We start from the raw sequence: 26,836 nt of genomic DNA on the forward strand, positions 1-26,836 counted from the left end.
TCAGGGCAACCCCAGGGCCCCCACCCCTAGACACACTTCCCCTGAGCCTCCCTCCTCCATTATCTGCCATGGCCCCCAGTTGCCCCATCACCTTCATCCACACCCCTCTGACGGGCACACCCCCGGGATCAAAACTTTGGCTAGTGTAGGGGGTCCCCCAGAGTTCCTCTTCTCAGGCTGCTGCCTTTGCTCTTGAGGCTGGGTCAGCCTCCTTGCTTCCCCTTTGTCTTTCTCTACCTCCCCACTCCCACCTCTGCATGGAGAAGCAGGGTGGTGCAATGGATAGAGCCCTGGGTCTGCAGTCTGAGGGCTCCTCTTTCTGAGCTCAAGTGTGGCCTCCTGTATTTCCTAACTGAGATCCTGGACAAATCCTTTCCCTGTCTGCCTCAGTTTCCTCGTCTGTAAAATGAGCTGGAGAAGGAAATGGCCAACGGCTCCTGCATCTCTGCCAAAAAAAGCCTAAATGGGGTCACAAAGAGTCTGACATGATTGAACTAATATATGATGCAAAAAAAAGTACTGCATTAAAATAGATATGTATATAACATGTACATATACACACACACACATATATACATATATGTAATGTCCGGACCAGCTTTCTGGAGGTCCTTCCGATGGGCCTTGGCCTCAGCAGGATAGACAAAGCGAGAATGGTCAAGAATAGAGTCTAGAGTCTTTATTCTGGCCCAGTCTGAGCTTAGTGCAGGAGGGCCAGGAGGCTGGTCAAAGATGGAATGTCTCTCTTCCAGCCCTTATATACCTTATTGTAGTTACATCATTACAGCTACTGAGCATGTGTGAACTAGAGAATCATGACATCTCCGTGCTAAGCACTTAATTATTTATGGGAACTAGAGAACCATCATCTCATCAATTATATTGAGTTAATACCTTGTTGCAAGTATACTTCTCCAGATTTCCGGCCCTTTACACAAATATATAATATATAATATGTACATGCATATATACTCATGTATAAATACACACATGTATATATAAACTTCGAATATATTCATATGTGCATTTATATCCATATATACATGCACATATACATATAATACACTTATATGCATATATACAAATATATACACACATATAAAATATAAATATATACATATATTTATACACATATGCACATATATATAATACATTTATATGCATACATATGTGTATACACACACAAATATATGTGCATATACATACATGTGTGTACATATAAAATATAAACTTATTCATATATGCACTTCTACATATATAATACATTTATATATGTGTGCATATATACACCTATACATGCGTATGCTTAGACATACATGATACCTATGCCCACGTGTATATGTGTATATGCATGTATATTCTGCATGCATGTATTTTCCTATATGTATGCACATGTATGCAGGTGTGTATGCGCACATGCATGTATGTGTGCATATAAGAGATGAGTATATGCTATGTGATGCATGTAGGCATGTTCATCTGTACACCTACGTATTGCATGTGCATGCATGTGCATACACACATATACACCTGTTTGAAAGTATTTTCCATGATAGACTGTGAACTCCTTAAGCAGCTTTTTCTTTAAAATAAGTCAATAAACCATTGTACTTTTGATTCCTCAGCTCTCAGCATGGAGCCTTGTATGAACAGAATAATATTTGTTTATAATATGACCCTCCCAGAGAAGAGAGGCTGTTTCCCCCAGTTCTGCCCCATCTCTCGGCTCCCCAAGCTGTGATCCCCTTAGTGTCCAGGTCTCCATCATTTCCCTCTACCCACAGTCCCCAGCTGTGGGTTCTGTGGGGATTCAGACCTGGCCTGTGAATGTCAGGAAAAAGCCATGCGAGGAAGAGGGAGGAATGAACAGCCCCATATTTAGATTTCTCTCTGATTCTCTCCATTTCTGGCTGTATCGGATTCTATTCCAGGAACTATTTAGACTGTCTGAGCACAGCACTGTGCATTGTCTAATGCGTTAGACTGGGGGAATCAAAAACCCATTAAAGGAGAAGATGGCATTTTGATTAATTATTTATTCCTCCCAGTCTCCACTGCCTTAGTTTTTGTTTGTTTTTTTTTTTAAAGGGATGGATGAAAAGGGAACTACTTTGATATTCTCATGCCCCCCACAGTGGTTCTGTTGTCTATAGGGGGGTTTGGGAAGGGGGGATTTTCATCAGAGTCCCTCATAAATTGTCCCCCCCATACACAATTAATTACCAGATTAAAGGGGCATATATATTTATATATTTATATTTACATATATACATATATTTATACATATTACATATATTTATAATCTGCAAATTCAGAGCAATCCCTGTCATTCCCTCAAGAGGATGGGAGGGTAACCAAGCAGGGTCTCTTGGTGGGAGAGCTCAGGAAGGTCTGGCATCTGGGTAGTGCGAGGCTCTGCTTTGAGCAATGAGCAGACCTGGGTTCTAGGTCTTTCTGGCTGTTGATGTGCTATGGACTGTAGGCAAGTCACTGAAAATCTCTTTGACTTCCAGTTGGCTCCTCCATAAGAGAGTAGTAACAGTGGGGGTGAGCCTCCACATGTGTTAGATGGGGAGCTTGGGAGGTCAGGCATGGAGAATTCTGAGGTCCCCAGGAGTGAGGGCATTGGGGATTTGTGGGCAGAGCTGGGGACTGTGGGTGCTGCTCTCAGAGAAGAACACGCCTGGGGGAGCCCAGGAAGGAGAATGATCTGGAGGTGAGAAGTTCCGGGTGGTTCCGAGTGGATGAGGGAGGAGCTAGGACTCGGGGCCCATGAGGGGCTGCCCCTAGGCCTGGTACTCTCTGCCTTCTCTCTGCTGTGAGAGCCCCTGTTCCAGAAGCAAGGCCTTGGGCCCAAGTCTTTGTCTTCTGATTGTCACAATTCACCTTGAGGGTTTCCTCCCACCTCCTCCTCCGGAGTCTTCCTTCAGCTTCATCCTTTGTATTCTTTTGCTCCTTCTATTCATCTCCATCACATCTTTCCTTCTCCTTTTCCTGCTGGTTTTCTCTATATCTATCTTCCTGCTTAAGGCCCTTACTAATCCATATTGAGATGTGCTTTGTTTTCCTTACTAGAGTCACGCTTCTGCTCAGGGAGCCTATGGGAAGCAGATCTTGGTCTTCTTGAGGGCAAATCCCCCAGAGGATGTGACATAAATTATTACCTAGAGACACAATCCTAATAATGACAGCATCTAGCAATTATGGTGCTTTTAAGATCTGTAAAGTGCTTTTCAAATATTATTTCCTCTGATCCACACAACATCCCTGGGAGGAAAATACTGTTATTGTCCTCATTTTACAGATAAGGAAACTGAGGCAAAGAGAGAGATTAGGTGATTTGCCAGGATCACACAACCAGTAAGCATCTGAGGGTGGGTTTTAGCTCTTGGACCCCCAGGCTCAGGGATCTGTCCACCATATCACCTAGCTGTCTCTATAGTTCAGTGAGTTACTCATGAATGGGGATCATCTCATGCTCTGTTGTATGATCTATGGGCATCTCCAGAGAGCCCTGGCTCTCATAGGACTGAGGCACCTGAGCCCATCCTGTTCATCCTGGCAGGTTTCAGCTCCGTCCCCAGAGACCCCTAAGCCTGAGCCTGGCCTATCCAAGCTTCTTGGCATGGGATCTGAGCAGTGTCCCAGAGCCAAGGGCCAAACTAAAATCCCCTTCCCTTCCAACCCCTAGGCCCAGCTCTACAGGACAGCAAAGGTACAGAGGACCCCCTCCTGAGAAGAAATGAATGCTAGAACAAGACACAGCTGACCGGGGACCTTTCAGAGGAGCTGGAAAACAGCGGCCAGAGACTGATTCAGAAGCATCTCCTGATTGTCCGACCTGGTGGGACCAGACTTGGTGAGGTCAGAAGACTCAGAAGAGCAGGGAAGGGCTGTGACCATGGAAGCCTGGGCCCCCGTGCTGGAAGAGAGAGGTGAGATTCTCAGAAGGGAGGGGGCTGACTCTGCCACTTTCCTGTGGGATTTGGGAGAAGCACTTACCCTCGGGAACTCACGTGCCCCCATCCATCAAATGAGAGCATCGGACTCAACGATCCTGTCTGGTAGTAAGTGTGTAGTCCATTGGGGATCCCAGGCAATGTGTGAGGGGATGGAGGGAGAGTGAGGAAGGACATAGGGGAGGAAGGCTTGGCCCTCCAACTGACCTTGCTCTGTACCCTTCCTTCTCTCTCTCCATCAGCCCCTGCCCACCACCACCCAGTGCTTCACTGGCTCAGTCTCCTGGCCACCACCTCGGGAGGTCAAGATCACACACTGCCCCTCCTCCCTGGCTGGCCACAAGGGTGGACAGCTCCCTTAGCTCCTCTGAGGGAAGCCGGCACCTTTTCCAAAGGAATGTTTTACTTGGATGCTCTGAGGAAAGAATAGTTATTAAAACTTCTCCTGTCCTCCAGCCCCGAGGCTTGTTTTCCAAACCAAGTTTACCTAGATTTTGATTCCAGCAGATTTAGGTGGCCCCAGCTTGTGGGGACCACCAGCCCTGCTTTTTTAGTTTCTCAATGCCGCTCACTTGGAGGCCCTTCTCTGATCTCCTTTTGTCTCCTCCAGCGTCCGGGCTGGATTGGAAGTTTAGCTCTACAGGACAATGATTTGTTAATCGGTTCATGGAAAAGGAAAAATCTTTTATCCACAGTTCTTCTAGATCATAACTGACAGTAAAAATAGAGTAGAGTAACTAGCTAGACTAGTTACTCTAGTTAGACTAGTTACTAGCAACCCTAGTTAGATTTTTCAACATATTCTACTGATTTTCACAATTTACAGGCTTTTGTAAATGATCATAAATTAGGAAATGAATTGAAATTAAAAAAAAATTTTGAAAATTCAAAGAGGAAAATCGATCATTAGTTAAAATTTCTGAAAAAATGAGTGAGAATCTTGTATTTTGATTCTTTGCTGTATTAACGCTTCACCTATGTATTCTGTATTCTAAACTTACTCTTTTGATACGACCATATGTAATTGTGGGAGAGCGCGCCTTAGGCTCTGAAGGGAAGGTTTCCTATCCTTTGCTTGTCCATTTTAGTTAAGAAAAATAAAACACCCAATGCTCAAAATTGAGTATGCTGGCTATTAACAGGAAGACAATAATGGAGATTCAGAAATAACTATAGTAGACACTAGCCCTTCAGTTTACCCCCAGAATCCTGAATCAAAACCACTCTTTGGGCAGTCTAACTAGGGAAACACATGCAATTCTGGGGGAAAGAAGTATAAAATGGAAGCTACATATTTATAGATTAGATATATACATACATACATACAATTTATATAGACAGATATGCATTCATATAAACTATGGAGAGGAACTATTAAGAATAATGGCCTGAGGAAAACCAAAGAGACTTTTTCCTGTCTTTAAAAGAAAGGAGATGGAGAGAAAGCTCCATTGCCAAGTTTTTTTTAACTTATTAGAGAATTTTGAAGAGAGATTTTTATTAAATAATTGTAGAGAAATGGAATGGCCTAAGACTGAGTTTTCACAAATGAAAAAATAGTCAACTGGTGATATATTGAGGGCTTGAGTCAGTGAACTATGATAGGAGTCATAATTAAGATACTTTAAATAGTATATATATGTCAATATATAATTTTGTCAAAATCTAGATATAAACATTAGATTGTTTTAGAAAAAAATCACAATTGACAAAAGGAGACAGGATGGGGCTAACAAATGATCTCTTCCTTCCTCTTTAGAGTATGTGTCTGCCTCGGGCATATTAGGGTGATTTTTCACCCCTTGGGTCTAGACCTGCCCTCTCCCAGTGCAAATCTGCCATCTACAGTCTATGAGGATTGCCCAGGGCACTAAGAAATTAAGTGACCTAGTGCTCAGGCTCACCCAGTCAGTGGGTGCCAGGTTTGGACCCTGGGTTTCCTGGGTTTGCAGCTACTCTAGCACTGCCTTCTATACACTCCTGAGAGTAACCAGGCCTTGGAGTCCCTTCAGGAGAGCTCAGGAGCCGAGCTCAGTGAGGTTGGAGAGCCCAGGGAGACTGAGGCCCAGGTGGGCCACGTGACTCTCTTCAGGGTTACCTGGCCAGGAGATGTCTGAGGTAGGATTTGGGGACAGGTTCTCCTGAGTCCTCTCCAGGACTGTCTCCTCCCTGCCTTCAGCCTCAGACTAGGGGAGAGGACCGTGTCCATCTCCACTGAGGGCTAGGATCAGTGAGAATGTTGGATACCGAGGGCAGGAACCATAACTGTGAAAGCTGATTTTTAATGGGTGATTAAGGTTTACCAAGCACCGGCTATATTGAGTTTAGCATTTGGCCTTCCCAGCAGCCCTGGAGGTCGGTGCTACGATTTCCCCATTTACATGTTAGTTGGTGTCCTTCATTCTGGAAGAGGACCCGAATGGCATCATTCTGTTAAGAATCCAATTCCAGGGTCCGACAGTGGCTGATCAGACCCACGTGAGCGCGGGATGTTCTGCTGCAGGTCAGACACAAACAGTCCCAGGGACATTTGGGAGCGTCTCTACCTGTGCATCTCGCAGGTCTTCTGCTCACAGAGCCCAGCCCTTCTCCGATGAGGGCACGCCACGCTGGGTGGTTCTATGTCAGGGTCTCCCATGTCATGCAGTCCATCCTTCAGAGACCTTGAGAGTGTCCTCATAGCACTTCCTCTGACCCTCTTGTGAGCCCTTGCCCTGCGTGAGTTCTCCATAAAAGTCTTTCTGGCTAGTGTACATGTGGCCTGCCCAGTGGACTTGTCCTCTCTGCAGCAGAGATTGAATGCTGTGAAGTTTGGTTCAGAAAAGCTCTCAGGGTCCAGTGTCTCAGCCTGCTGGACCATTAGCCTCTTCCTAAGACACCCACATGGCAGAACAGAATTCCATTTCCTGGCAGGGCTGGTAGCTGTCCAGGTTTCCCAGGTGCACAACAGGAAGATCAGCCCATGGGCTCTGAAGACTTTCAGTTTGGGGGTCAGTCTAACCCTTCTCCTTTCCCCCACTTCCCTTCGGAGCCTCCCAAACCCTGGGCTAGCTCCAGCAGTGTGTGCATCAACCTCATATCCATGTGGACATTCCTAGACAGTAGAGTACCGAGGGAAGGGGGTCACCTACAGCATCCATGGTTCCCACCAACCTTTACTACTGGTCCCACCAACGGACGGCGGGCACTGGCCAGGGAAGGCCCGTGTGTGCTTGGGGTCCATTGTCAGGCTGACATTAGTCCAAGCGGCAGAAAGTTGGTCTGCACTTTGTTGCATCTCGGCTTGGAGGCTGTGTACCCGTGCTCTCCCTTGGCTCACACCTTGGCTTGTGGCCCCTTCGGACTCGAAGCATTTACCCTCAGTGCGGTCACTGACTTTAATCCGCGTTTGCCCCCTTTGAAGGCGTTTGACAACATGGCTGAAAACATCGGGCTAAAATGCACGGGCGCGAGCACCCAGCCTCGTTTCAGCCCAGCTCGTTCAGTGATGGGACAGCTCGAGAGCATTGCCCAACATCCGGAACCCGGGCAAGCGTGCCATCAGGAAACCGGGGTACTCTGCTGATGGGCTTCTCTGGGCAATCGCATTTTGACCCAGTTTTCCCTAAACTCTCGTGACTGACAGGGTCAGAGGCCTTGGTCAGGTCTGCAGATGTTGCGGACAGACCCCTGTCTGCTCCTGGCATTTCTCCCAGAGCTGTCGGGCAGCACACGATGCATCGACCATTCCTCGGCCCCTCCTGAACCACACTGGCTCTTAGGTGGATGACTTTCTTCTAGGTGAAGGATCAGCCTGGGATGGGAACTCTGACTGAGAGAGAGAGACCTCCTCCCCTGGGATCATCACAAACCCTTATAGACATGGACTCCTGGGGGATATCTTCCTCATGCATATGATCTGAGAGATTTCAGTCAGCTTTTCTATGAGTAAAGGTCCCTCCAACTGCTGGACCGGCTGGAACAGAATCAGTACCTGGTACTTTACTGAACTCAGTTGGAACTTCAGCTAAGGAGGGGTAGATTTCAACATATAGTACAACTGAGGCAGACGGCCTCAGACAGGTGAAACAACAGGTTCAGGGTCACATGGCCAGTAAGTGTCTGAGACAGTGATGGGGTTCTGAAGATCAGGGACTGAGAGGCGCAAAGTGAAAGGCGCTTGTGACAGATTCACGATGGCCTTCCTTTGGCCAAAAGGCATCTTTACAAGAAAGGTCACAGACAGAATACAAAGGTCACTTTGTGGTCTGCTTTGGGAAGGGGCATTTTTATAGAGAGAAGGAAGGTAGAGAAACCAGGAAAGAGTTGGGGAGATAAAGGATGCTTAGCTGGGGAGAAGGTCCCAGGGTGGATGATCTGATTAAGGAGTTTAGGCCTGATATTACTGAGACAAGAAAATGATGAAGGCTTTCTTGATAAGGGGAGAGAACAAGCTGGCTTGAGTTCCCATCAAGAGGACTTCCTGATTCCATGCCAGATACTCCATCCATTATGTCCCATAGTAGCCCCTGGTGTGCCCCCTTCCCTCCTGTGGGCCTCGGAGTGCAGGCCCTGGTGGGCCTCTTCTCCTCTGGTCGATGAGTGGGGTCGGGGCAGGGCAGCCCAGTCACCCATGACAGCTCCAGGACTTGGGAGTCCAAATTCACAGCGGGCCTCTGACACTTAGCCAGCTCTCTAATGCTTGTTATCTTGGCCCAGCAGTGACGAGAGGCCGGCTGCAAAGGTGTGGAGAGTGGAGGCGAGAAGAAAAGGTGGCGGCGACCTCGAGGCTCTGGGCAGCCCAGGCCAAGGTGAGTCAGGTTTCTCTTCTGGCCTAACATTCTCTGTCCCCCAAAGTCTCTTCCAGGCCCTGGGGCCCAGTGTCTCACCTGGAAGACTGTTAGATGAGTGGGAGCCACAGCATTCTCAGCACGCTCCAGGAGGGATGTTGGGGTCCGTGGGGTCCCGTTCCCTCTGCATAGATGAGGAAGCACAGAAAGTGTCAGTGATTTCTCCAGTTATAATGGGAGTTCCCATTGGAGTGGAATTTGAACCCAGATTCTCTGGATCACAGGATGGTCCTTAGAGATCATCCAGTCCTGTCTTCCATTTGACACATGAGGGGCAGATGGGCGCAATAATTTGCCCCAAGATACCAGAGACAGAATTGTACTAGAGCCCCAGTCTCCTGACTTCAAGAATAGCACTCATTCCACTAAAATGGGTACTCTAGATCAGAGGTTCTCTGTTTGCTAGAACCCTCTCTTCCATATTCTTTCCCTTTCCCCTACTACATATGGCCTTTGCCACAGTCCACATGATGTTCTTATTTATTATACTCATTGGTACACTTGTGTTCGTCCTCATGTTAATCCACCATTTGGGCTGTTTCTGATTTCATAATCACATGTCACAAAGCTACATTTGCTCAAATCAGACTTTTCCCCTTTTCTAAATTATTTCCGTAAGGTTTATTCCCAGGAGTGGATTGCCAAGTCTAAGGGGACGGCCAGTTTTGTGATTTGTGTTGACCATTGCCACTTTATTCTCCAGTTTGCAGTGCTACCAGTATCTGTTTCCCCACAGTCCTCCCAAATTTTGAATTGGCCACATTTATATATTTTTGTGTATTGTTGATTGTCCACTCTCTGAGGTGGCTATACTTAGGAGTTCCAAGTCTTCTGTCCATTCCCACAGCCAAAAGGGCAGGGACATGAAACAGGGCCTCGTTTCCCCTTTATACATAAGACCAGAACTCACAGAGAGAGGATTGGAACTTTGTCATTCCACTTCTTAGGACTCCCTCTTTCTCCTTTCATAATTATATCTCTGTACAGCAGCTTGACCTAGTGTTGTAAATAGTTCCTCCCAGTTGCGTCCTCACCATTTTTCTAATTATTGGAGAAACTGAACCCATTTCAGTGTTTGATTGCTCTTTGTTTTGTTCTTTTGTGAGCTAGCCGTTCATATTCTTTCACTGTTCATTCAGCGAACGCTACATTTTCTCCATTCTGCCATTTTCTCTTATTTGTTTTTTTTTCAATCCTATCAATTCTGTAAATCAAGCACTACCCGTGTGACCATCAGCAAGGGGCTTAATCTTTCTGAACCTCAGTTTCCCCATCTGTCAAAATGAGAAATAACACGTTAATTGCTTTTATCTTAGCGTATCGTGAAAGACATGAGATAGACACTTGATTATATGAATTTCTATTAGGTATTTTTAATTTAATAATCTAGTGCTTAGGTTTGTGATTTGGGTTTGGAAATCTCTGCTATTAGAGTACCTCGTCTCATCTCATCTGACCTTTCCCTACTGCTATGAGATTAAATTCACTGGGGCTTAAAGGGGTTCGGTGACTTGCCCAGGATTAAGTAGTTAGTAAATCTCTGAAGTCAAATTTAACCCAGATCTTCTTGTCTCTAAAAACTCATCAACTTTGTCCTTAGTAATTTCTTCTATTTATTTCCCTCTGAACACCTTGTCCAAGTAGATGTGTGTAAATTAGTGTCCACAAATGTGTACATATTACACAGGCATATACTATATAATAAAAATATATTAATATATAATATGGCATATTAATAAGTATTAATATATAAAGTATAACAGGCATATAATCACAGTGATGTGATTCAAATGTTTTAGAAGAGAATTGCTGCTCTCCAGATCCCAAGCTCCCTTTGTTTTTGCTTTTGGGGGTTTGGGGGGTGAGGGGAGATTGCCTTAATGTTCTGGAGTTTCTGTGGCTGCAGGTTTTTGTCATCTGGCAGCCAGTCCCCTGAGTGTCTCCTAACAAGACTCCCCAGGGTCCTGGATCCCCAACTCTGGATCCTCAGGTCACTCACAAATCTCAAGTCCTTTGTGCTCAGAGGGACCAGCCAGGGCTCATCTTGCCTCACAGAGACACATAGTAGTGTCTGGCACATAGTAGGTGCTTGGAAATGTTTGTGGATTGGTTGATAGGACCAGAAATGAAAGTATTGCAGTAGGAGCCCAGGACCTGTTTCTCTGGACACCAGTGGCTGACCAGACCCTCTGCCTTCTCCATCCTCCAGAGGCTGATTGCACTCCGTTCCCTCTGACTCTAAATGTGTTTCTTTTCTTCCTGGCATATTAAGTGCATCAGAGAAGGCACCTTGTGTCATTTACTCCACCAGTTCTCCCATTCAGCCCCTTTAGGCTACTTCACTGACATTTTTGTCATTTATGATCTTTTCCCTTTCTGGTCACAAGTTCTCCCGCCTCTGGGTTCTGCTCCGTTTAGCACATGCGGGTTTTGTATCTTGATTGCTTGGAATGGATGGTGTTATATGGTGTCTGTTACTAGTATCTATTTTCCTCCATCCCAGTCTTCCTAGCGTACAGGAGATCATGGGCTTTCCTGGAGGCAGGAAGGCCACAGATCCAGCCTCAGATACTTAGTGGCTAAATATCCCTGGGCTTAACTTCTGCCTCAGTTTCCTCAGCTGTAAAATGTAAATAATAAAATTGCCTGAACCTCAGGATCGTTGTAAGGATCAAAGGAGATGATGTTTGTAAAGGGTTCAACAAAGTCCCTAGCATCTAGTAGGACCCAGAAACCACCCCTCCTCCCTTCCTCCCTCTCTTCCCCCCTTCCTTTTTCTCTCTTTCCTTTCCTCTCCCTCCATCTTTCCTTCCTCCCCCTACCTCCCTTCTCCCCTCCTTTTTCCCTCCCCATTCTCCCTCCCTCTTTTCTCCTCTCTCTCATCCTTTCTACTCCCCCTCTCTCTTTTTTTTCTTTCCTTCTCTTCCTTCTCCCTCCTCCTCCTTCTTTTTTTCTCCCTCCCCCTCCTTTACTCCTTCCCCTCCCCCTAATTCCCTCACCCAGACTCCTGCCTCCTTCCCCAGCCTCCTGCCTCCTCCCAGCCCATACTCCAAGTCACTGCCAAAGCGCCTGCCTAGGCCTGGGTGAGATACTGCTCCCTGCTGTGGCTCCAGAAGCCCCAGGATCTCTAACCCCTCCAGTGGCATGCTTGGGCCTCCACAAAGGCGGTCCAGCACTTTCCAGATTAGTTCAGATTCCCCGAGCCTCACCAGCAGCTGCTGTGAGACACTTTTGGTTGTTCTCCTGTTTCCCTGTATCCCAGGAGCTTGACCGGGTGTCCCTACAAACTCTCTGGCCTCCCTGACCTCCCCCACCACAGCCCCCGCCCCATGTCTGCCAGACGACCACTTTTTACCCAGAAGCACATCAGCCCAGCTTGTCCCCCAGACAGTTGGGACCCCTTTTAGGGAGGAACCCTTTGGTTTTCCTCCTTGTAGCCCAGGGCCAGGCGAAGCGTTTGGCACAGGTGAGGTGCTTTAGCACCTGCACAATGATTGCTTGCTACCACATCATATATTCTTTGCATCACTAATCTGCATACACTATACTGCCCCAGTAGAACATTAAATCTTGAAGGACAATTACTGTTGATTTTTTACCTTGTTTTCTGAAGACCTAAAAGACCTAAAAAGAGGAGGTACAATAAAGGCCCATTGAAAAAATAATTTGTAATTGCAGTGTGTTTGAAAACCTGTGGGGAGTGGGGTTTTACCCATCCCTGATCTTTTTGAGAAAGTTTTTCAGTATTATAAATGATGCTTTTGAGCCTATTAAAGAAAGATCTTTCTTGGCTTTGCTTTTTAAGTACTTTTTTTTTTTTTTTTTTGGCAGAGGCAATTGGGGTGAAGTGACTTGCCCAGGGTCACATAGCTAGGAAGTGTCAGAGGTTGGATTTGAACTCAGGTCCTCCTGACTTCAGGGCTGGGGCTCCATCCACTGCACCATCTAGCTGCCCCTTTTAAGCACTTTTAAAAAACATTAACCAGGATTGCATTTTGTCAAAGGCTTTTTTTGCCACTGTCGATATCCTTGGGATTTTTGCCCTTCTTATTAACATGATTGTTTATATTAATGGTATTCTTTCTACTAAAGCATCCTTATAGTCGTGATAGAAGTCTAAATTGGTCATAATTGATCATTTTTAGATCTCTTGCATTTCATTTCATTTAAAAGCTAACATTTTATCGAAAATTTTCACATCAATTTACATTGGTCTGTAGTTCTCTGTCTCTAACCTTCTCTGAGTAGCTTCTGTATTTGAGTTTGCTAGAGAGCTTTATTTCCATATTTCTGAAAGTAGTTTACCTAACATAGGGATTGGGCTTTAAATATTTAATAGCATCCACTTACAAATCCATCCAAGAGTTTGGGGATTTTTGGGGTCTCCTTTGTGTATCCACTTTCAGCTTGCTCACAGCTCTTTATGAGATGAACTTCCCTGGATCTTTCTGTTTCTTGGATTGTTAAACTGTTTGTTTTATATATTTAAGAAATCCAGCTTTGTAAGCAAATAATGGAAGGGAGTAATTACTGGTAGCCTTTATTTTTTCTCCTTTTATTTGAATTCCTTCTCATCTTTTCTTTTTTTAACCCAAATAATTTTTTCTTCCTTTTTTGCTAGAAGCTCATTTATTTTTAGTCTTTAAGGGGAAAAAAAACTCAGCTCTCTTTTTGTTTACCAGTTCACTAGCCTTTGGATTTTTAATTTCATTTCTTCAAATTTCAAATTTTCTTCTTTTCTCTCTGCTTTGGGATTTATTATGTTCTGTTTTAATTGCGGTTCTATTCATTGTCTTCTTGTCTTTTTGTTCAGAGCTATAAATTTTCCTGTAGCAACTGCTTTAGCTACATCCCATAAATGCTGGTATGTGGTCTCATTGTGATTGTCTCTAACATAATAATTCATCCTCTGACTTGTTCTTTGATCTGCTCATTTGCTCTGTTGTCATTTAGTCTCTGGCTTTTATTTATTTTTCCTTTATTGAAATAGAATTTCAGAGTAGATAGAGGGTGAGCCTTGGACACAGGAAGGCCCAAATTCAGGCACTGTGATACATACTGACCGAGTGTACACGAGCACATCGTTCATTCTGTCAGTTAAAGGGGAATTTCTGATCTGTGTTGGTGGGTAGAGCTCTCTACAAAAGGAAAGCATGAGCCTGAACCAGAAAAGGAAAAATGTGTCATTCAGTGCCTGCGGACTTTAAAGTCTGGGGTTTGATGGCCTGGGACGCCTCTCAGGCTCATCCGTCTGCCCTACTGGTCTGTCTGGATTCGCGACCACAGCTCTCACTGAAGACGCTTCATCGGTTTCATTCTGGCTCATCACGTTAACTGCATATTGTGAAGCATGTTCTCTGTGCCCAGAAAAGAGTGGGATTCTGCCTTTTGCTCCATTTTGCTTTTTTTCCTATGGATAATGCATGTTCCCTCTCCAGTTTGTTCCGTTTCTGTGGATGGCCAGCCCGCCCTGCCACATCTGCCTGCACTCAGCCCATCATTGCCACAGAGGAGCCTCCTGGGGCCTCCACATCCGAAGGAAGGAGCCTTTCTCTCACACACCGCCAGTGTGAGGACATGGGTCTCCTTGTCTTTATGCTTCACTAAAACCACCCCTCAAATCACTGAACGAAGTTATCTTTAGAGTCACATGATGTGTAAAAGACATTGTCTTTGAGCGGTTCCTTTAAGGGTGTGTTTTTACTTTATTGAACAAAATATAGAATTTTAATTAACAAAGAGGAAAAATCCAAGCCCTGCTCTCCTAATTGGTGCCTGCTTCTCCCCAACTATTATTTCAGAAAAAGCCCCAGCCTGCTTCACTTCATCCCCAAAACTGGCCTTCTCCTGCCCAGCCTTTCCAGTCTCCATCTTCTGAATGGTCATCCTTTCCTTCTCACCCACCCTTTATGCCCTCCAATTCTGGATCCATAAACTATGATTACTGACCCTAGTTCCTTGACCCTGCTCCCTTCTGGCCCAGTCTCTCACTGGCCACCATTCTCTGCTGTGTTTACATCTCCAGGTTTTAGCGCAATGTTTAGCTCATAGTAAGCTGTTAAATGCCTTTTTAAAATTTTGCCTTAGTTTTTTGGAGTTTCTGTGATTCCAAACTTTTGTTACCTGGCAGCCAGTTACCTGGCAGCCAGTCCCCTGGTGATGAGAGTCTCCTATTTTGACTCTGTAGGTCCTTCAACTTAAAACCATTCATTCATTTAAAGATCTATGTTCTACACCAGATATGTAGAATGGCAGCTTAAGATGGAATTAGGAAATATTTAACAAAATAAAAAGTACAATAAAACCTAAATAAAATTAATGCCATTTTCCAGATTATTGCCAATGTATTTAACGCTACTTTTCTACATTGCTCATCAGTTGCTTGACCTTGAGGATTCGGTCTACTTGAGAAAATTCTCCATGAAATCTTGCATAATCATTTGTATGTTTTCATCCAGAGTGGCTTTGATGCATGAATAACAGATTCAGAGCTGGAAGAGATCTTAAATTCTACCAAATCCAACCAACCCTTCATTTTTAGAGATGAAAAACTAGGCACAAGGAACTATAGTGATGAACTATTGGTTGGATTCCTTCCTTCTTAAACATTGACTCTCAAAGGCCTTTAAAATGATGCTGACTCTGGAACAGTTCCCTCTGTTTTCTCAGCTTCCTTCTTGACTTCCCTGTTTAGTTGCCACTACTTCCTTGTGTGGTATTTGGGATGCCTAAAGGTTAGAATCCAATGCAGGGATTCTGCTGCTGAGGACCGGTGCCCATAGTTCTCCTTTCCGCTGTCAGCAGAATTCCAAATTTATTTTGTTGTTTTATGGGATAATATTCTTCTTCATTATCTTCCTCCATCCAACATAATGCTTTGCAACTGAATTTGTAGCAATATTATCTTTGGTTGTTGGCCAACATAGTTTATCATTCATTTCAGCCTTCTGATAACTGCCTTAACCTCCCCAGAAATGCTGTTAATAGATGTCTTTATTTTTGTGCATTTGCCAATTTTAGATGTCCCCAAACCCTGCCCTCCCCAACTTTGAATTCTAGGGATTTTTTCCCCTTTTTTTAATCCCTACTTTAAGATCAAGAAGATTGTTTGGCTTTGTATTACCCCTTTTCCAATCCTTCTCTCATTCCCATTTGATCCCTTGTTGCATTCAGTGGATTTCTTCACAAGACTTCACATGTTCTGAACTCTTCTTTCTCTATTTCCTATTAAAACGAGGCCTACTTCTGAAGCCTGCTTCCTCTATTCTTCCTCTGTATTGTACATTTTCCTCATGAACCCCAATTATGAGATATAGATGGTTCTTCTTCCTTTCTATACTAGAGTATTTCTTTTACCCTCCCTTTTCATTCCCTCCTTCTAGTCCCCAAAACAAAATAAATCCAGCCCTGTTCATCTCTGTTTTTCTTATTTAAATCCCTCCATACTCATTCCAGATATTTAGGTTGTAAAAGGATGTTTATTCTGATTTCTCATTAGAACATTAGTACCTTGGCATATACTCCCTGCCAGCTGCTTAAAGAAATTTAGCTTTTGGTAGTTTTTTTCTTGACTTTTATTTCAAATACATTTCCTACTCAACCCTGATCCTTGGATGAGAAGTGCTTCAATTCAATTACAGATCCTTTTTCATTTTGTATTATATTTAACTTTGTAGGGTAAGTTGTTCTTGCTTGTAAAGTCTGTAACTTTTGCCTTTTGGAATATTCTGCTTCCAGATCCCCTCTCAATTAAAAAAGAAGCTGCCAGTCTTGTGTGATCCTGACTGAGGTCCTTTAGTACTTGAACTGATTCTTGGTGAATACTTGGAGTATGTTTTTATTTGACATGGGATTTTGGATATGACTTTCCTAGGACTTTTCCCTTTTGAGGTTTCTTTCAATAAGGGATCAGAGGCTTCTTTCTAACAAGTTAAAAAGCATCAACTCTCACTGTCAATATTGGGAATTAAGAAAAAGATGGCCTGACTGCAGACTGTATTTTAACTGCGCAGATGAGCAAGCACACTCTTATCTTTTCCGAAGAAATGAATCAATGCCTTTTTCCAAACATAACTTGATTGCATTTGGAGGAGCTTCTTCATCTTCTCAGTAGAGTGTAAATGCAGGGATGTAAGAGACCCTTTTTAAAAGGGCCATGCTTATGCTTTTGGCTGCAATTAGACAAAAATTTGGAATTGGAATTATTACAGCATAAATATTACCTGAGACAATTCTACTCCACACAGCCTCCCAGTATAGAAACTCCCTAAGTTGCCTAAATTATTAAATGCATTAAATTTGACCAGTTTATTAGTACTACTAATAATTAGCATTTATATAGTGTTTTAAGATTTGTAAATCACCTTTACATATATTAACTCAATTTTGTTCCTCAAACAGTTCTGAGAGATACTATAATGATTATCCCCATTTTTATACTTGAGGAAACTGAAACAGAAATTGGGGTAACTGCCCCATCACACAGTTATTAAGTATCTGAGGTTCACTTACATTCCTACTTTACATCATGTTCTGTGCTCTATCCATTGCATCACCTATTTTCCCCAGTAATAGGTAGAATTTGTATATCAGTTTAAGGTTTGCCAAGTGCTTTACAAACATTATCTTATCTTATCCCTTGGAGGGAAGTGATAATTCACATTTCACCTATGAGGAAACTGAACCAAATAGAGATTAAGTCACCTGCCAGGGGTCACACAGCTAGTGAGGACCTGAGGCTGGTTTTGAATTAATGGCTTCCTTATTTCTAATCCAGCCTTCTGATCTCTCTGCCACCTAGCGATCTGTTTAAAACCCACTTATTTCCAGAAGCCAAAAACAGTAGACAGAGTCAGCAATTAAAAAGCAATTAATTTTTTTTTCATAGATCACCAGAGAATGGAGCCTTCAGCAGAAAACAGTAAAGATTTGCCATCTGCTGTGGGCTTTTGTAGCAGTAATTAGGGGAATGGCCGTTCACAAGATAAATCTGGGAGGTGTCAGCGGGCATCCCAACATGACACGGCACTATGAGTTTTTTGCTGTTAATGTTCATATTTTAGCATTGTGTAGGTAGCCCATTCAAACATATATTGAGTCTTACTAATGAACTGAATCATTTGAAAATGTCACATTCATTAAATTCAGCCTTGTGAATTAGGTTAGTAAAAATAAATAATTCCAGTGTTTTGTTTCTGTGGCCCCTTACTACATAAATGGAAGTAATGGCACAAATCCCAAAGTACAATGCAATATTCCTCCTTGAGTTATATTTTAACATAACTCAAATAGATTTACTGGGGAGGATTTATCTTGTTAAAAGCTCCTATTGTAAAGGTTACCATTTCCATTCTTTTAAACTATTATTAGAAGTGCTTCAGAAGCCATAATTTTCCATTCCTAATCACTCATTTTTCTTTGTTTACACAGGAAAACTCTCCCACTATTAATAGACAAGTAAAAAGTAATTGTTTTGTTAATTACTTCTCTTGGTCTTATATATTCCTATATTTAGAATAGCCAATCAAGCACACAAATTCAATTACTTCATTCAAAGAACCCAGCAAGCCTATAAAAAAAAGTAGGCTTGAATAGCTTGTTTCATTCTAGTATTTACTGGGTGTCTACTGACCTTTTATTTGACTGCTGAGCAATTCAATTTAGTTAAAATTAGAACTGGTGATTTGTGTAGGCCCAAACTGCTGTAGCAGAGGGGAGAAAGCGATCTCCCTTTGTGCCAGAAGCGCATTTTGTATTGTATTATATATATAATATTAAATATATATAATATATTATACATAATTACATGTTACATAATTATACATGTTATATATAATTATATGTCACATAATTATATATAATATTAAATATTATATCTTTCTCATATTTCTCATATAAGTCAGCATACGGAAGAATGGAGGAAAACCAGCAAAGTTTCCAAACTCATGGCCACTTTGTGTGATCACGGCCACTTTAGATCCGCAGGTCTCGAAACCCTCTGGAAAGAAACCCCTCGGAATCTGACCCGATGGAAACCTGCCCTTGCTTTGCCCGGCTGCTCCCTTACTCTTTTGTGGTCTTGTCTGGTTCTGTGGATTGATTCCCAAATCCTTGTGCACACCAACTCTCTCTTGATCACTCCCCCATTGATCTAGTTGTTCTTTTGGGGTCTCAGAAGGCACAAAGGAGACCACAGACCAGGCCCCACCTGGCCCTTGCTCCCTGGGCGTCCGGGAGCACGTGCCAAGCCCGGAGTCAGCCATGAGTCTTCCCGTGTGATCCTGCCCGAGCCACGGAAGCTTTGTTGCATGATGACTCCCCTGGGCTCGTGGTAAGGAACACAGGGAGACGGATTGAGCGCTTAGAGCATAAAAGCTCCAGAGGGATGTCCATGAGCTGTTGCTGGCTGTCCTTCCAGTTTGTAACCTGGAGGTCCCCTCTTTCCCTTCTCTCACTGCCCTTCCCCCCTACTCCATTCTCAAATCCACCCCTAAGATGTCTCTCATGGCCCCGAGAGGCCTCTGGTAGCACTTTCCTGGCTGGGCTCTCTCTCCACAATCACCAGCATCTCTTTCTAGTGCTCGAGGCTGAATGTCCGCTCATGTGCTGAGAACTCCGGTTGGTCCCTTACAAGAGGCCATCGGTGTCACTCCTCAGGCTGGTCCTGCCCACCTTCCCAAGTTTATCTCGTGTCATTTCCCAGAGCGCACCCTCTCCTCCAGGGGATCCCGTCCCCATGGCTATTTCCCAGGTGACCCCATTATCATGGCTATTTCCCAGAGGACCCTATCCCCAAGGCTGTTTCCCAGGAGACCCCATCCCCGTGGCTATGGCTATTTCCTGTGCTTGGAATGCCATTCTTCTTCTCTACTTTCAGAAATCTTCGTCTTCAGGGAGTTCAGCTCAGCCTGAAGTGGCTCTTGATTTGCTCCCAGATATTCGGTTCTTTTGGGGCTTTTGAAATAGGGGCTTAGGTGATTAAGCTGTCCTATCAGTGACCTCCACCATTTAGCAGCAGATGATCCCTGAATAGGTGATTTGGTAATGGCAGCAGCTACACCAAAGGAGGCCACAAAACTTCTGAATCCTAGTAAAATTTATTGAAGGACATTTTGTTTTGACAGCCAGCTGAAGGTGACCTCCTTCTCCCCAGGCCATAAGGTCCTGTTGTTCTTGTAGTCAGCATCTTACTTTGTTGTCTGGAGAGCAGTTTCTACCAAATATCGACCCCTTCTGCTTTCTTTTTTCGCATAATGACCCACATTTCTGACATTTTAGTTGTACCTTAGGTATAAGGATTTCAGGGATTCTGTGGAACTGATTAACCAACATGGGAATGGCAGGTTGATTGCTTATGTTTCATGTCATTATTTGAGGGCCCCTTAAACTGAGGGATTTGAAAACTACATTATCTATCATTCCAGAAAGCAAAGTATCCTAAAAGGCTCTTCCAGCTGGCTCTTCCCAAAATGAGAATCACTTATGAAGTCTGATATGGGGAGAAAAGAAGGATCTTAAGTTTATAGATGTAAAGAATAGCAGTAAAGTTCAATAAACTGCATAGGTTTGCAGGAAACAAAAAGTCTGTATTCACCAATAATTCTATAACTCTCTTTTCAAGTTAGCTAAGTTCCCTTATTGTTAATTACTCAATTATTGCCAAAGAAATAACCTCAAGGCCTGTTTCCAGATGAATAACAAGAAATGACAACAGGGTTCTCCATCAAGGGGATTTCAGCCTTCTCTTGAGATTTTGCACATAGATACAAAATTGGATTTTCAAAGGGGGATGAGGTCCTGCAATTATAACTATCAAGAGGATGCTTCCACATCCTATTGTATGAAACTTAAGACAGAAAACGACATGGAAACATTATTGTTGATAGAGGTTTGGATTTTAGCAAGGGAGGGAGGTATGCAAGGGGTAAATTGCATTTCCTGTCTAAAAGAGTATGAGATCGTGAATAGGGATGTGTATATTCATTTTCTGGGAGGAGTCTCCTTCACCTTCATAAAAGGGGGCTAACAGTACAGTGACAAAAATCCCAAATAACAAATAGATCTTCCTATAGTTTCTAGGAAGAATAAGTTGCTGAAGCCACAAAATCAGACATTTCTAGGTGAGTCATGGCAGATATTGACTTTCCTCAATAATTCTAAAATTAGATGGTCTCTAAGGTTGTTTCCTGATTAACAAATCCTATAACATCATGACAGTGATTATGTGGAATGAGACATTAACATTTGGAATGTGACCTGTGATGATTTATCTTGCTTAAATGATGTGCTTAGATTAAGGGCTTAATAATTAAGTGAAGGAAGTGATTCCTTGGGATTCACAATCGGAGATGAAATGTCGGGGTGGAGGGCTAGAGAATAAACCCAATACTAGCTACGTGCTACATTGTTCAGAACAAAGTGCAACAATTCCAAAGTGGCCAATAAACATTTTGGGAGGTTGATTCAGGACCCTGATAACTGCCCCTATCTTGCCATCTACCTTCACCTCTTTCCACATCATATGGGGGAGGGGGGGCGCAGAAGGGACTCTGAATAAATAGGAATATCTTTGATGTTTCAGGAATCAATCACTTTCAAAGATGTTTCCATGGACTTTACTCGAGAAGAGTGGGGACAACTGAATCCTGCTCAGAAGAACTTGTACAGAGATGTGATGCTGGAGAACTACAGGAACTTGGTCTCCTTGGGTAAGGCTGGCTTTCTCACCAAGGACAAAGAATGTTCCCCATTGGATATCTTTCTGTTCTTTTTTTCTAAAGTTTGGGGTGAAGGAAAGGATCTTTCTTGGCTGAGTTTTGGACTGCTATGCAGAGTGGGGATGCTAATATTTCAACATAAATTTACTAAGACCTACTATGTACCATCTGACGTGCTAGAGATTTAGAAAAGAAAAAAATCAAAAGTCCTTTTTGTAGAAACACTTTCATTCAATATTACCGAGAAATAAATGCAAGATAGGAAGTATGGGAGAGGTGGTACATGAGGCAAACCTTGAAGGTTCCACAGATACTAAGAGGCAAAAGTAAGGGTTCTAGAACTTTATACAAATGGTTTCCCAGAAGCCTCTGCATAGGCAGTTATTTAACTTGGTGTAGTACTTGCTCAACATGGAGAATCTCACAAAATTCTACAACTCATGGACTTCAAATCCCTGAGCTTCCTTCAAGTATACCTGAAACTTCCAAACTGTCCGTGGTATACCCAACCCCAGAGTTGTGAGTATTTGAAAGTGTCTCATTAAGGACACATTTTGTTCTTTTCCATTGACATAATGGTATATTGGTGGTATTGAGCCCACACCAACAAGTGGGGCTAAATAGACCTATTGGCCCTAAAAGGATGCTGAGCTCAAACCTAAAAGGATGCACCCCTCATCTCTTGAGCAGCCTCGAGCTGGTCACCCAAGTCCCCAACCTGCACAGAGACACTTATGACAGAATCATTGTATCTCTTGGCACCCCTTGTCACACTGACCTGATGCTTCCAAGAAAGAAGCAGATTGTTCCTGGAGCAAAAGAGAAAGTTCCACCAGAGGAAAAGGATGAACCCAAAAGGAATTGGGAAAGCAAAAACTTGGGGTGTGGCAACACGCATAACATTACACACTTTGACAAAAGAGAAACTGAAACTCTTTTTAAAAAATACAAAATATTTTTAAAATACAGAAAAAATTTCAGAATAGAAGGGGCCTCACTGGCCCTGTGTTCCAACATATACTTGGAAAATCCCCTCCATCCTGAATAGTCATCTTCTTTGCTTGAAGTTTCTCACCATGGACCAGGGTGCTTCCAGAGTCACCTTTCCTACTTTTGGATATGCTCTATTTGAGGAAGTTTTTCTTTAGATCAAATATACATGTGCTTTTTGGTAGCTTCTACCCATTGTCCCTCTAGGGCCAAAGTGAAAAAAACTCCTCCTTCTTTCTCATGATGGCCCCTCAAATATTTGCTCTATATGTACTTCATGTATTTCCAGTATCTTATCTCTTCACTGATCATTTCTAATTCTCTTCTCTCTCCTGAATCCCAGTCACCCATTCTTAAATGTCTATAGGAAATCTCCACCCAGATATTTCACACTCCAAACAAATGAAATAATTTATCAACTCTCCCTCCCCTCAAAACAATCTTTTTCATCAGGCCCTTGTTACCACCAGGAGGACCCAAACTTCTGACCACTAAAGTCATTGACATTTCGTCCATTGCCCTCATCCCACATCATGGGTCTTGTCAGTTGGATCTTCATAATATCTCTCCTATCTACACACATGTCCGCCACTTCATTCAGACTCACCATTTTAGCAGCTTCCTAGCTGGTCTCCCTGCATCCCATCTCTCTCTTCTGCCATTCACATGACTCTTCCTGATTCCAAGTCTGTCATTCCATCTCCAGTGTTTCAGAAGATAAAAATAAATTCCCTCTGAGCTATGTTGAGTTTAACTAGCCAGTGTGATATCCAGGTGGCAATATTATTACTATGTATGAAGTTGGGGAGTTTTTTCTTCAGAGGTGATATTAAAACCCATAGGAGCCAATGAGATCGTTTAAAGACTAAAGAGGGACAATGGATAGAATGCTGCATTTGGAGTCAGGAAGAGCTGAATTCAAATCCAGCTTCAGATATATGCTAACCTTGTGACCCTGGGCAATTTAGGCCATGTCTACTGCCTCAATTTCCTTAATTATAAAATGGGAATAATAATAACATCTAGCTTCCAGCACTCTTGTAAGGCTCAAATGAGATATTTATTAAATACTTGCAAGTCTTAAGTGCTATATAAATATCATTATTGTTATCATTATTATTTGTTTTTATTACAAGGGTCTTTAACCTAGTGTCTCTGAATTTGATGAGGAACAAATTATTTTTTCCCACTAATCGTAATGAAAATTTAGCATATACTTCAAATATATATATATATATATATATATATATATATATTTATATAAATGGATATATAAAATTTGTATAAATGTAAGCAACAAGCCTTGCTCTGGGAAAGGATCTCGAGACAGCCCTATAAGTGTTTGACATCAAAAAAAGTTAAGAACTCTTAGTGGAGAGAGAAGAGAAGAAGGTCCAGGACTGAGCTTTCGGAAAAGATGTACTCAGCTGCTGAGAGATGGGTGAATTTCCATGAGAGGAGGCCGAGAAGGAACAGTCGGAAAAGCTGTCCTTCCCCCAGCCCCTGCCCCCTTCCCACACTTTCGGGACTTCAGTCTTGTGTTGTGTGGCCCGGCCATCCCAGCTGCTCATGGCTCTTCACACATGATGTTCCATTTCCGATCCCCATGCCTTTTTTTTAAGAGGGGAATGATCTTCCTCCTCACCTCTGCCTTTGTTTCCCTGGCTTCCTTCAAGGTTCAGCTCAAATCCTGCCTTCTGCAGTGGCCTTTCCCAGTCCTCCCCCCTGTTGGTGTGTTCCTCCAGAGTAACTTCTGTCTAGTCTGCCCTGGTTTCTACATGCTTTCTCCCCATGTAAGTGATGATCATTGAGGGCAGGGCCTCTGCTTTGGCCTGTGTTCGTACTCTTGGCGCTTAGCATAGGATTTGGCAGGTAGTAAACACTGACCAGAATGGAGGCTTACTGACCAATGGGCCAGGAGGAGGAGAAGAAAGGAGCAATGGCATGGAGGACTAGAAAGGGAGGAGGTGATCAGCCATAAAAGGTTCAGCCATAAAGCAAGCCATAGACTTGACTTAACAGTCAGGGATAAAATTGACATAACCTGGAAGAAAGTTCCAGGGCAGTGGGAGCCAGAACACAAGGGATTAAGAAGCTGAGACAGTGGGGGGGGGGGGGGGGGAGACAGGGCCTTAATCTAGACAACCATCTCTAACTCATTTTCTGCGAAAGGGAGATGGTATCGTGAATGGCCAAGTGAAGGTTTCTTATGGACCCAGGAAACCTGAGTATGCTTCTGTTTAATAAGAAGTCAGGGTGGGGAGAGTTTGAAGATGAAAGTGGGAAGGTATGACTAACAGGACAAAGTCCTGGGGGAGCTGGGAAATCACGAAGTCAAGAGGTTAGTTTTGGCAAGGAGGAAGCCCATTTCTTCCCAAAACTAGAGCAGAGAGTAGAAAAGGAAGGATTAACCTCCTGGGGTTTTAAAGTGTGGCCTAATGCCCAGCCTTTTAAACTGTGGGTCGGGACCCCATATGAGGTCTTATAACGGGGTGTGGGGTTCACAAAACTATCACTTAATTACCAGCAAATATTTGATCTATCTCCTTTATATACTATGATCCCAGATAAAAGATCTTTGCATTTTACAATTGGAAATTAGCAGCCTCCATATGTTTAAATTCCATCTCCTCAGTCAATAAGCCCTTGTCAATGCTAACTACAAGTCTGGCAATGCACTAAGCACTGAAGGCTTAAAAAAGGCAAAAACGAGGTTCCTGCCCCGGGCATCTTGGGGGGACCCCCTGTAAATAACCAACTACAGACAGGATCCATGCATGTCGCTGGGTAGGCAAGGGTGGAGAGAGGAGCAGGACACCGATCTCGCCAAAGGAAAGCCTTGAGCCTCCAAAGGAGGCCAGGCAAACCAAGAGGTATTCAGATGTGGGGGATGGCCAGACCCAGGGAGCAGATGGGCAGCAGACCAGCTCCAGTGGCTGGGCTCCTGAATGGGTGGGTGGAATCCTCTTTGAAGGACAGCTCAAAGGCTTGAAGAGATGGAGGACTGAAGTGGTTCCTGTCCTAATAGGAAATGAATCTAGTGAGCTAATTACCTCACTGCCCATTCTGCAATCTCATTTCTTGGCCCTGGAATTGGAAGCCTCCCTCCAAGGTGCTCTGCCAGCCACTGCCCTCCCCTTCTAACATGCCCTCCCCCAGGAGTGGATGGGACGTTTGAGCTCCACGTGACTGCTTCAGGCAATTTGCTATTCCCTTTTCTATGAGCAGGGCTGCAGGTTTTTAAGCCGGACGTGATCGCCAGGTTGGAGCGAGCAGAAGCACCATGGACACTGGAGAACAAGGTTCTCAGACACTCCTGTTCAGGTAAGTGAAGGACAGTTGCTATTAAGTCAGGGGAAACTGTGTCTGAAATTATGAACAAGAAGGGCCCCTAGGGAGAAAGGTGGAAGTTGTTGGGCGTGTGTCTCCAGCCTTTTCTTGTTTCAGCTGTGAACTGAGACCCTTCCTCCATCTTCCATCCTTCCATGCAGCCATGTTCCTCACGTCCATATTCTCTCTAGCCCAAGTGTGTGTCCTTTGTTTTTCAGGATAATCCTTCCATCTATATTCAGAATCTCTCTGCTCCCCGAGGACATTGTTCCCATGAGAAGCAACACAATACAGTCAGAATACAAACCTTTGAAGTCAATTGGTCAACAAGCATTTATTAAGCATTTACTGTATACCAGGCATTTTTCTAAAGCAATGGGTATATAAAGAAATGGAAAATGGTCTCAGCCCTTAAGAAGCTCACAGTCTAAAGGGGGAAACAACATCAAACAACTATGTACAAATAAGCTCCATACAAGAGAAAAGATGCTAGCTTCAGGTGGGACTGGGAAAGGCTTCTCGTAGAAGGTAGGCTTTTGGCTGGCTCTCAAAGGAAGCCCAGAGAGAGGTTTCCAGGCTGGGAAGTGGCCAGTGCACAATTGGGATATGGAGGGTCATGTGTGAGGGACCGTGTTTGTTGCTGGCCATTGAGAAGGACATGGGAGGGAACAGAGTGAGAAGAATGGAAGGGTAAAGCCTGTTGTGAAAGCTTTTAGAATTAGAGGAGAGACAGGGCTGAGCCGTGCCTGGGAGTGAAAGGGTGAGGGCCTGGGGCTTACCCCAAGTGTCTTCATCAGTCCCTCTGGATCCTTAGATATTTTCCCTTCTCTTTATGGAGAAAAAGCACAAGCTTGGATTCAGCAGAACTTGAGGTCAGCTCCCACTGTGACACCCTGTGACCCTGGCAAGTCATGGAGGGACCTTCTTTGTATTTCCAGTGCTTAGCACAGTTCCTGAACATGGTGGGTACTTCATACATGCTTGTGGATGGCTAATGAATCTGAGCCAACAT

At 43.7% G+C, this 26,836-nt stretch overlaps 1 protein-coding gene across 1 annotated transcript in view; it reads left to right on the forward strand.

Annotated features, from left to right (window-relative positions):
• Positions 1 to 26,836, forward strand: part of LOC100918721 (zinc finger protein 345) — a 31,845-nt gene that overhangs the window by 1,948 nt on the left and 3,061 nt on the right. The window contains 4 exon segments of the mRNA XM_012545788.3: positions 3,692 to 3,935; positions 8,661 to 8,749; positions 21,369 to 21,495; positions 25,723 to 25,818. Of these exon segments, the coding sequence (XP_012401242.2) occupies positions 3,902 to 3,935; positions 8,661 to 8,749; positions 21,369 to 21,495; positions 25,723 to 25,818 (346 nt within the window). The 5' untranslated portion in view covers positions 3,692 to 3,901.

Source organism: Sarcophilus harrisii, chromosome 3 (assembly GCF_902635505.1).
Source record: "Sarcophilus harrisii chromosome 3, mSarHar1.11, whole genome shotgun sequence".
Taxonomy (NCBI): domain Eukaryota; kingdom Metazoa; phylum Chordata; class Mammalia; order Dasyuromorphia; family Dasyuridae; genus Sarcophilus; species Sarcophilus harrisii.